General features: G+C 46.0%; 1 protein-coding gene across 1 annotated transcript in view; it reads left to right on the forward strand.

Annotated features, from left to right (window-relative positions):
- LOC311344857 (histone deacetylase 3) overlaps nucleotides 1–8,174 on the forward strand; it is an 8,501-nt gene extending 327 nt beyond the window's left edge. The window contains exons 2-15 of the mRNA XM_084469190.1: nucleotides 385–467; nucleotides 987–1,129; nucleotides 1,276–1,357; nucleotides 1,795–1,851; nucleotides 1,937–1,992; nucleotides 2,157–2,290; nucleotides 2,558–2,638; nucleotides 3,101–3,174; nucleotides 3,596–3,660; nucleotides 4,468–4,557; nucleotides 4,703–4,761; nucleotides 5,029–5,108; nucleotides 5,582–5,739; nucleotides 7,249–8,174. Coding sequence (XP_084325316.1) covers nucleotides 385–467; nucleotides 987–1,129; nucleotides 1,276–1,357; nucleotides 1,795–1,851; nucleotides 1,937–1,992; nucleotides 2,157–2,290; nucleotides 2,558–2,638; nucleotides 3,101–3,174; nucleotides 3,596–3,660; nucleotides 4,468–4,557; nucleotides 4,703–4,761; nucleotides 5,029–5,108; nucleotides 5,582–5,739; nucleotides 7,249–7,318 — 1,232 coding nt within the window. The 3' untranslated portion in view covers nucleotides 7,319–8,174. The remainder of the gene's footprint in view (nucleotides 1–384; nucleotides 468–986; nucleotides 1,130–1,275; nucleotides 1,358–1,794; nucleotides 1,852–1,936; nucleotides 1,993–2,156; nucleotides 2,291–2,557; nucleotides 2,639–3,100; nucleotides 3,175–3,595; nucleotides 3,661–4,467; nucleotides 4,558–4,702; nucleotides 4,762–5,028; nucleotides 5,109–5,581; nucleotides 5,740–7,248) is intronic.
- Nucleotides 8,175–12,004: the final 3,830 nt, after the last annotated feature.

Below are 12,004 nucleotides of genomic sequence, written 5' to 3' on the forward strand. Positions count from 1 at the left end.
CTAACCCATTCTAATATGTAATGAGCATTGATTTATTTATATCATAGTCTGGCGGGATAATATTTCGTAACAGTGACCGAATATCTATTTGACTGGTATGACGTCATTTCTGGCTATAGTTTTGTAAAAAAAATTATTATTGTGTTATATGTTATAACCTGAAAAAATGTAGGATTTCAGTCATAATCCAAGAACAGTGAGGTAATAATGTAACGTTGGTTGTTCATTTCTGAAACAATACCTTATGAATGATAATGTATCATGATCACGTGATGGTTGGGTCCATGCACTGATCAGTATGTGTTAAAAGTGTCTGTAGAATGTAGACAGTTAGCTAAGTGAGCTGAAGCGCATGTCAACGGTGAAACCTGTGGCCCCTGCTAGGTGCTGGCCACCCCATGAAGCCCCACCGCCTGTCCCTGACCCACAGCCTGGTGCTGCACTATGGCCTCTACAAGAAGATGATGGTGAGCATGGTTTCCCACAGCACTTTACAGCTTTACCGCTAAGCAACACACGCCTGCCTTAACTACGTCATCAAAAAATATTTATTTTAGTTTTGAATATTCAAGCCGCTGTCACTCAGCGGCTTGAATCAGTAGGGTCCGTCTTTGTCCACACCGGGACCGTAATGACAGACGTATACAATACACACAGCATTCACACGTCCATTTGGACGTTTGAAGATGATGATGATGCTTTTGCCAAAGATGATGCTTTGATCAAGAAAAGTGAAAAAAAGTCAGGCCAAAATAAATGAAAGCATATCACAATGGATATAGTGCAGAGTATCTAGTAGATATGAGAATCAGAACAGTAGCATTTAGTAGATTTTGGTGTAGATATTGTTGGTGCATTATAGTCACATCTCACACACAGATAGTTAATCACTTCTTATAATTGTAGCTATCAACGGGTGTGTAATTGTCTTGTATAAGGGGGTAACAGTCAGACTATGCGTTCATTCATTGCGTCTTGGTTCCCAGGTGTTCAAGCCCTACAAGGCCTCTCAACACGACATGTGCCGCTTCCACTCAGAGGACTACATCGACTTCCTGCAGAAGGTCAGCCCCAACAACATGCAGGGCTTCACCAAGAGCCTGAACACCTTCAACGTCGGGGACGACTGGTACGCCCGTTCCTTCAGTCTCAACATTTAACATTCATTTTTTATTCATGATTTGCCATTTTTATAATTCGCAAGTGCCTACAAGTGGTTTGTCGATTGTCATAGGATATCACACTTCACATTTGTGTGTGTGTGTGTGTGTGTAGTCCTGTATTTCCAGGGCTCTTTGAGTTCTGTTCCAGATACACAGGAGCATCATTACAAGGAGCTACGCAGCTCAACCACAAGGTAAAACTCTCCTTCTTCCAAAGATCTTCCATCTCACTTAATGACTTCTACAGCTTGTAATGCTTGAGTTGAGCTAACCCAGCCTTTTGCATATATTAGTTTAGCAGACACATTTATGCAAAGACACTTTCATATGTTGACACTCAATGCATACAATCCTTATTAGGCAAACAACAAATGAAATTGTTGCATGACCAAATCGGACCTGTGGCAAATGTCTGGGATACAGGATTTTAATCTGTTGACTGAAATAGCACATCCTCAATCGTCAGAGCTCAGATACGGTTAATGTGATCAGATATGTCCATGGTCCGCAATGGAAGTCAAGGGAATCAGTTCAGAGCCAGTCCTCCATCCATCCTGCAAATTCACTCGAAATGACAACAAGGATTCAGGGGCACGTTTTCACCATGTGTTCCTGTCTCGTCATTCTTCAGATCTGTGACATTGCCATCAACTGGGCGGGGGGGCTGCATCATGCAAAGAAGTTTGAGGTAAGTCCTCCCTCTGGTCCTCCTTCTGACCTGCCAGGCACTTTTCCGTATCAAGGTATCAAAATGTTCCCATTTTTACTTTCAGGCTTCAGGGTTTTGCTACGTCAACGACATCGTCATCAGCATCCTGGAGTTACTCAAGTACGTGGGCGTGTTGTTGAGGAACTGTTAGCCTCTGTTGTGTGTGTGTGTCTTGATGAAGATGTGTTTAAGGTCATTAAGTGAGACCGTGAGAGAATGTGTAATATAATGGTTTTATTTAAGTGTGGGGGTGATAACATTGTGTCTGTCTGCACGTGTTGTAGGTACCACCCTAGGGTGCTCTACATAGACATAGACATTCACCATGGCGACGGCGTGCAGGAAGCCTTTTACCTGACCGACCGCGTCATGACCGTGTCCTTCCACAAGTACGGGAACTACTTCTTCCCCGGGACAGGTATGTTCCCGCCTTCAAATGGCAAATATTAACTAACAACATTGCTATTTAACTTTGGACGAACCTTGACTATGTTGCAGATTGATCAAGAATCTTTTGTGAAAATTTTAAAAACATGTATATATATTTTTTTTGGCTCCATTTTTATTTTTTTCATTCATCCTTTTCACAAAGAAAATATCTTCCTGATGATCATTTGAAAATGTCTACTGAGCCTGTGGTGTTGTGCGTATGTATTAACGTGTGTTGCGTCATGCGGTTGATCAGGTGATATGTATGAGGTGGGCGCCGAGAGCGGCCGCTACTACTGCCTCAACGTCCCCCTCCGAGACGGCATCGACGACCAGAGTGAGTCCCCTCCTCCCCCAGCTTCTGTGCTTCAGCTTTCACTTTCACTTTCACTTTCCCTCCACACCACTGTATCCAGCAGCATCTGTTACTACAACCAGATAGTCAAGTTCAAGTTTATTTTAGAGCCCTTTAAAAACAACAACAGTTGACCAAAGTGCTCTACAATTCAACTATCTAGTTTTAAAACTAACAAACAAATAAAACCAAAACAATTAAAAGCACAAAAAAACCACACTGGACAATAATACAACTTATATGGAGTTAAATGCAAGAGAATAGAAATTCGTTTTTAGGAGGGATTTGAAAAGTGTCAGGTCTGACCCTTTAATCAGTGGTGTTACCATATAGCTGTCGTCAGAGAGAATTGGATTTAGATTTTATTTAACCCTGAATTATAATGCTTTTTTCTTCATATGCAGGCGTGGCTCTATATCTGTGATGTGTTTGTTTGTCCACTAGGCTACAGGCAACTGTTCCAGCCGGTCATCAAGCAGGTTGTAGATTTCTACCAGCCCACATGCATAGTTCTGCAGGTGAGTCAATACCACACTCAAACACTGCTTTTTTTTACCTTGATGTGCTGCACACTGTGATGACTACTGAGGCCGTATTGGCTCTGCATGCAAAGTGCCAGGGGCCGAATTAACCTAATTTACAGTGTCTGGTCTCGTTCTGCCGTTCTGCTCACCACTCGGCTCTTGTGGAGGTTCCTGCTGTGGGGCTTCTTCCATGCCCTGCTTGTGAAAATAGCTTTACATCAGTATATATATTCATCATGGCAGGTTGAAAAGCATCATTTCGAATAGATTTGATCCGGCCTTCGTAGGCATAGAAAATCCAATCGGTTATTTTAAAGTCTTTATTTTCTTTTTGGGGGATTAAAAGTTAGGGATATTATGAATTCATTATTAATAATTCATCTAGTAAACATATGCTGTGGGACCTCTCTTCCAGTGTGGAGCAGATTCTCTGGGCTGTGATCGCCTGGGCTGCTTCAACCTCAGTATACGAGGACATGGGTAAGATGTCGCCTTCACCTGATCACACAAACCTCCCTCAGTTCCTCATAATCCGTCCATAACATGTACATTTAGGGCATTTAGCCGACGAGTTTATCCAAAGCGGCATACAACCATTAATACACAATTCACACACCGACGGCGGAGTCAAACACGCAGGGCGACAGCCAGCCCGTCGGGAGCAGTCAGGGTGAGGTGGACGCCTGACAAACTAGGAGGAGCCGGGGATCAAACTAGCAACCAGGTTACCAGCCGACCAGCTCTACCTCCTGGGCTACTGCCCCCATGTGTACATGTTATATTGAGCTCCTAGTGACTGAATGTGTTGGTAAGCATTAAGGCAATGCCTCACCATGCTCTCATGACGATTGTTAACCCATACGTGGGTCTGTTAACCCACGCGTGTGTTAGTTAACCCATACGTATGTGTTTCATCAGTGGCAGTGATATACTTCCACTGCATAAGCCTTCTAGACTAATAAGACCAATCTGTTATCCCGAAGTTAACACGAAATATGGGATTTAGGATTTAGTTTCTATGCAACAAATAGCTGAAATAAACTCCCTGAGAATTAAATTCTTGCCCCAACTCTGACCACTTTTAAAACAAGACTGAAGACTTTTATGTGTGCTTTAGCTTTCTGATAAATCTGAAATACATTGCACTTTCTACACTGCATTTTTAAACATTGCGTTTGTTTTCTATGACTTAGCTATTTTATTGTTTCATTTTATTGTATGTGGAGCACTTTGAGAAGTGTATGAAAAGTGCTTTATAAATCAAGTTGCCTTGCCTTTCCTCCACAGCGAGTGTGTGGAGTTTGTGAAGAGCTTTACCATTCCTCTGTTGGTGCTCGGTGGTGGAGGCTACACCGTCAGGAACGTAGCTCGCTGCTGGTGGGTATTGTGTATGACCCCACGCACGCGCACGCACACGCACGCACACACACGCACACACACGTTTCCCAGTGACCACAGTCACGTGACGTGACAGTCTAATCACGCGGTGAGATTTCTAACGGGTTGTTCTGGCGCCTTCCAGGACCTACGAGACGTCGCTGCTGGTCGATGAGCCCATCAGTGACGAGTTGCCTTATAGCGGTGAGTTTCAGACCTGAACTCTTGCTGTGAGGTCCAATCGACCTATCACCAAGCCCCTCCTTTCAAACGCAGCTGACCAATGACAATAGTCTATCAACCGACTACCGACGGGATATCCAACACATTTGCATAATTAGCTTTTTTAGTATATAGTTTATTGGATAATACACGTTTTTTGTAATACCTTAGTTTTAACATTTATGTCTCCTCATACCTCTACCAAACTAATGTAATGCCCTTTCAAATGTGCTCCCTCTTCTCCACCAGAGTACTTTGAGTACTTTGCTCCAGACTTCACCCTGCACCCGGACGTCAGCACCAGGATAGAGAATCAGAACACACGACAGGTAACCACGAAGACGCCCTCTCACCCTGGGAAACCCCTTCTGAAAAGGACACGCGGCCTCGTTGAAACTCAACGCCTCTGTGTGTTTGCCGTCTACATTTACATTCAGGGCCTTCAGCAGACGCCTTTATCCACAGCCACTTAGAATAAGTACATTTGTCAGAAGTAAGAGAAACAACAATATATCGCTGTCGGTACAGTAAGGATGTTCATAGAACCAAGTGCCAAGCACTAACAATCACTAGGTTAACCCATTCTCTGTGTACAACAAATGTCTGAGTGGTTCCCCCTGTTAGTGTGTAGCGTTTCCATCTTTCCATCTTTCCGTTTCAAAAGCTGTTACAAGACAAATGATAACACAAAATATGCATTGAGCCTAAAGAACACACAAATTACATTGTGTGTGTGTGTGTGTGTGTGCGTGTGCGTGTGCGTGTGCGCGTGCGCGTGTGTGTGTGTGTGTGTGTGTCCCAGTACCTGGAGCAGATCCGGCAGACGGTGTTTGAGAACCTGAAGATGCTGAACCACGCCCCCAGCGTGCAGATCCACGACGTCCCCAACGACCTGCTGAGCTACGACCGCACGGACGAGCCCGACCCCGACGAGAGGGGCGCCGAGGACGGCTACAGCAGGTACACACACCTACACTGTACTGTACTACACTACACTGTACTGTACTACACACACCTACACTGTACTGCACTACACTATACTGTACTGTACTACACACACCTACACTGTACTGTACTACACACACCTACACTGTACTGCACTACACTATACTGTACTGTACTACACACACCTACACTGTACTGTACTACACACACCTACACTGTACTGTACTACACTACACTGTACTGTACTACACACACCTACACTGTACTACACGACACTGTACTGTACTGTACTATACTATACTGTACTACACTACACTATATTACACACACCTACACTGTACTGTACTACACTGTACTGTACTACACACACCTATACTGTACTGTACTACACTATACTATACTACACACACCTACACTGTACTACACTACACTGTACTGTACTACACACACCTACACTGTATTACACTGTACTATACTACACACACCTACACTGTACTGTACTACACTACACTGTACTGTACTACACTACACTGTACTATACTACACACACCTACACTGTACTGTACTACACTACACTGTACTGTACTACACACACCTACACTGTACTGTACTACACTGTACTGTACTACACTACACTATACTATACTACACACACCTACACTGTACTGCACTACACTACACTGTACTGTACTACACACACCCACACTGTACTGCACTACACTATACTGTACTACACACACCTACACTGTACTGTACTACACTACACTGTACTATACTACACACACCTACACTGTACTGCACTACACTATACTGTACTACACTGTACTGTACTACACTACACTGTACTATACTACACACACCTACACTGTACTGCACTACACTATACTGTACTACACTGTACTGTACTACACTACACTGTACTATACTACACACACCTACACTGTACTGTACTACACTACACTGTACTGTACTATACTATACTATACTGTACTACATTACACTATACTACACACACCTACACTGTACTGTACTACACTACACTGTACTACACTATACTCTACGACACTATACTATACTATACTATACTATAATATACCATACTACACTATACTATACTATATTATACTATACTAGACTAGACTATACTATACCATACCATAATAAACTACTATACTTTACTACACCATGTACTATACTATACTATACTATACTAGAATGGAGTTTCAAAGGTATTAAGCCCAAAGCGAATAGAACGCGAATTTTGGTTCATATTTGTAATATACAACTGTGGTATAATAACCATCCCTACTTCCTAAAGGGCTGAAGTCTCTATCGGACCTGAAAATTCAAAAACATAATCTGGAAAAGGCATGGTCTGCTTGCTGCGTTAAATGAATGAATGTTCTGGTATCGCTAGTGATTCGTTGCAGTTAGTTGAGCTGAGAGAGAAACGTCCAGAGGTCCCAGCTGTGTCCTCACCTCCCCCCTCACCCCCCCCCCCCCCCCCCCCGCCTGTCCCCCCAGACCCGAGGCCGCCAACGAGTTCTACGACGGCGACCATGACAACGACAAAGAGAGCGACGTGGAGATCTGACCCAGGACGGACGGACGGCCGGACGGACACTCCTCCACCGCCCCCCCTCCTCCCACTCGCTCCCTCGCTCAATCCATCCATCATCCTCCTACGACAACCTGTGAAGACACTCTGAAAGGGCCCCTGTCAGAGCGCCAGACGTCATGTGGACGCGCCGTCGGCCCGCGGCCACCTAGAGGCCATCTTGGTTCTGAACGCTAGCCGGGGGGAACAGATCCGCTCTCGCCCAGATAGGGTTTGGAACCAAAACTGAGCCAAGGCGGCCTCTAAGCGAATCTGTTCCAATTCCGAGACACTTCTAAATCTCTTGCTCTTGGGGAATCCCCTGTGGGCGTGTCCCAACCTGGCTGGGACACGCCCTCTTGCGATTCCGTCCACATGACCTCTGAGGGTGAAATAGGGGCCCTTTAAACCTGTCAGTGTTCACCACCAGTGACACATGTTTTGTGTATCGTATCGTTTTTATCGTCACAGACGGGGATTCCTTCAAGCCTTGGTTAAAGCGCTCGCCTCATAAATGGATCTTGTCATTGTGGTCTATATGTCGACGCTGGCATTTGTGTTGGCAGGTCTGTATCTCCCAAATCAGACGATAAGGAAATGCACAACAATATATATTTTCATTCATGCCCGTCCCCCCTCCCAGCCCTGGGCGTGGCAGGGGGGCGTGTCTGTTGGGCTGGGAGGGGTCAACGTGCTACTTAGACGGGCTTCATGTGGTTATTAACTGGACTTTATACGGTCCTGTGCCAGCGGTAAAGAAGGATGGGGCCACAGTGAAAAGTCTTTTTCTATTGTCTGAACCTCCACAGGCCTGGTGTATTTTTAGGCCTACAGGTTAAATGTGATTTTTTTGTTTTTGTTTTTTATACATTGTTGCTTTTAATAAAAAAAAATGTAACACTTGAGTGCTTGATTCCTCTTGTTTACACATTATGAATGCGTTATATATATTATTTATTATTCATTTTATTGCCTGAGGTGGTTTTTGGCACAAACATAAACGCTGTGCGAGACTACACTTCAGTCTAAACATAGGTCTGAGTTACACTCACTGACACTGCATCATGTTTATCTTATTAACATGTTCTGTATTACTTATAACGGATAGTCACGTTTATATTAAAGAACTATATTTTTGATTGGTTTTCCTTTCCATAAGTGTTGCTAGTATAACTATGTTGTGTGAAATAGCACTTTGGGTGACTTTATATGAACTATATAATCTGTTTTAATGTTTTCTTTTTTACACAACAATATCATAGTTTGTGTGAAATTCTGATCGCGTTATAGGTGAGTCCGCGGTATAATGTACAACTAAAAAAAGATCAGTTTCCCTATTACCATTTTAGAGATTCTCTTTATGGAAGACCGGACAAAACAATGTCAGTGTCAGAGTTTACAGGCGTCCTCAAGGACCAGGAGGAAAAGTCACTTAGCGTCAAACTTGAAAAATTGAGGACTTGGCTGCCTTGATATCACAAGGCCAGAAAGCACATTTAGTGGACGCTGTTAAGAATATGACCCAAGTTGAATATATTGAGTAACACCTTTGTGCCACATCGTGACCTTCCTCCCCCACTATACACAGGTTGTGGATGTTAAGGAGTTAAGAAGGAGAGACACAGTGATGGACCTGAGGTCATAAAGGACTTTATTCCTCATTCATCCAGTGAAATACCAACCTGTTACACAACAAACAATACGTTAGGAGGATACACACAATACTATCTGAAGAAAATCAACCTCTCACAACCAAAGCCAAAGCCCATGTTCCCAGATGCCTTTTGAAAAAACATATTCCGTTGAACCGTACAAGTATATTCTCATGAACATTTTTATAGAGAAAACCAGGTGGCACCTTTTCTGTTTTTGTTCACCAACTGGTTTTTACAACTGGTACTAGCAATGCTGGTTAACATGGATGCACTCACACACAAAGCTAATAATAAATACACTCAGAGGCTCATCTGGCTTTGGCTTAATAAAACAACGGCTACAGAGTAAGCAGGCACCTCTCGACCCTGCTGACATGTACCCCTTCAGTCTCAAGCTTGGATCAGAGTTTGGCGAGTCTAGACCTGTTTGACCTTTGACCTTCCCTCCATTTTCATATTCTCATGAGTAGAGGCCTAGATTTAAGCACCGAAGTTCATTTCACATGATTTATCATGCTAAGTCAGTAAAAGCTCATTCATTCATTCTAGCCATTTCCAGACCTGGATGTCACAGTTATGTCCTACTGCAGTTGTCAAGGAAACTGCAAATAAATAACCTTTTCACTCGCTACTTCAGTTCCAGTTAGCACACACTATGAGGATCCTGAATTAAACCAATTTGGAGTATTAGGCAGCATGCATACTGGAACTAATAACCTTTCCTTGGAGCCTTGAGGAAAATATTTCTTTAAATGACTAATAACGTTTCGTTTTCTGTGATGACGCTACTGTGAATTCAGATCTCCCTCCTCAAGGAACAGCAGCAGCAGCTGTAGTTCAAACACAAACAATAAGGCACTACTTGACGGCATTATTATCATAGCCCAGCACTGACATGGGCAGCAGAACTGAGAGAGAAACACCAATGGAGGGAGAGAAAGCCAGAGAACCGGGACTAAAGTGCTGGGTGGAGATAGACGCAGAGGGAAGGGTGGATTGAGATGCCATGGCAGTGTTGGCTTATGGGTTGTTGTACTTTTCTCAATGAGAGTAAAACGATAACTAATACAGGGACAGATAGCGGCATCAAAACATGTATCAAACATGACCAGCCAGAAAAATAGAAGCTAAGAGTCCAGGACAGAGACACAGTAATATATCCGGGACACTTCACCATAACAAAAACCGTACTGCAGCATCTAAAGAAACAGAGCGGTAGACGGGGCCGCCCACTGACACGTGGCTCTGGTGTCTGACTGTGATGCTAGGCCCCTCTGACGGGCCCCGGGGCGGGGACCCTTGGGGGGGTCCGGGGACCTAGAGCTCCTCGCTCTCGTACAGCGGGGCGGTGTGCTGGGCCGGGGGGGCGGCTGCGGCTGCGGCGGCGGCGGCGGTGGCGGCAGCGGTGGGCGGGGCCAGCGGGCTCAGGGAGCTCAGCAGTTTCAGGGTTTTGGAGCCAGGGGGCGCCGTCTTCATGGGCTGGGTGGTCCGGGCTAGAGCAGCAAGGAGGAGAGAGAGAGAGAGAGAGAGAGAGGGAGAGAGAGAGAGAGAGAGAGAGAGGGGAGGACACGTGAGAATGGTGCAGCGGCACAACCTGTAGCTATCATTCTAGTGGTTCTGTTCTCTGTGCGTCTGTGAGCCGATCCCATGGAAAGGCTCTCCCACGTGGCTCAGGAGGGAGAGCGGCTTGGCTGGTAACCTGAAGGTTGCTAGTTCTATCTAGTTCGATCCCCGGCTCCCTCCTAGCCGAGTCTCGAGGTGTCCCTGAGCGAGACGGTGGCTGACAGCCGCCGTCAGTGTGTGAATGTGTGCGTGGACGGGTGAGTGTGAGGCAATATTGCAAAGCGCTTTTGAGCGGCCGCTGGTTAGAAAAGAGCAGTATGAATGCGGGGTCTCGCGGGGGCTCGAGGGGGCTCGAGGGGGTCTCGTCCATTGACCAACGAGAGAGAGAGAGCAAGGGAGAACGAGAAGTGGATGTTAAAATGTAAAAACCTTAAGATGAACAGTTATCAACAACAGCAGTGGGTCACATCTACGCCTGCACCTCGATGCGTGTGGTGCGCAGCGCACGCAGACTTTGTGAGCGCCGGGGTATCGTGGATCAGCGTGTTTGGCATGTCGTTGCCATGGTGACTATACCCCTGCAGATAAAGGCCAGGGGAGGCGCGGTGGGGACGGTCGCTCCCCAGTGGGAGCGCTTGGTTCTGTTGTGGGACGAGCTCCAGCCAAACATTCCTCTGGTGCCAGGGTCTAAAAATAAGGGCCTCTCTCTCTCTCTCTCGCTCGCTCACTCTCTCTCTCTCTCTCTCTCTCTCTTTCTCTCTCTCTGGAGCGGGCCTGTGTAAAGCACTGCTGTCTGGGTGGGATTCCTTTCAAACATTTACAGGATATCGGGTCATGACAGGAGACAGCCATATGTGGCCGAGAGAGAGGGAGAGAGAGAGGGAGAGAGAGGGATAGAGGGAGAGAGAGAGAGAGAGGGAGAGAGAGAGCGAGAGAGAGAGAGAGAGAGAGAGAGAGACAGGGAGAGACAGACAGACAGAATGACAGATCAAGAGAGAAAGAGAGTGAGACAGCGAGACAGGGAGAGAGCGAGAGGGAGGGAGAGGAAGGAGAAAGAGAGAGAGAGAGAGAGAGAGAGAGAGAGAGAGAGAGAGAGAGAGAGAGAGAGAGGGGAGGGAGAGGAAGGAGAAAGAGAGAGAGAGAGAGAGAGAGAGAGAGAGAGAGACAGACAGACAGTGTGACAGAGAGCGAGAGAAGGGGAGGGAAGGAGAGAGAGAAGTATAAGGCCGGAGCCAGCTCTGGTTACACGTCCACACGGCAGCGCCACGGAGGCCAGAACGGACCCCCGCCCCCCCCCCCCCCCCCCGCCCCCTCCTGTTCTCCTGTTGACGTGATCAGCTGAAAGGCGATAGCCATCTTGTTATCAGCAGCGTGTCTCTATGACTCACCGGTCATTCAGTGTTTACATTGAGGGGGTCTCGTCGCCTCCACCTGATCCCCCCCCCCCCCCCCCCCCCCCCCCCCG

The sequence above is a fragment of the Micromesistius poutassou genome (assembly GCF_964030765.1).
Source record: "Micromesistius poutassou genome assembly, chromosome: 6".
In the NCBI taxonomy this organism is placed as follows: domain Eukaryota; kingdom Metazoa; phylum Chordata; class Actinopteri; order Gadiformes; family Gadidae; genus Micromesistius; species Micromesistius poutassou.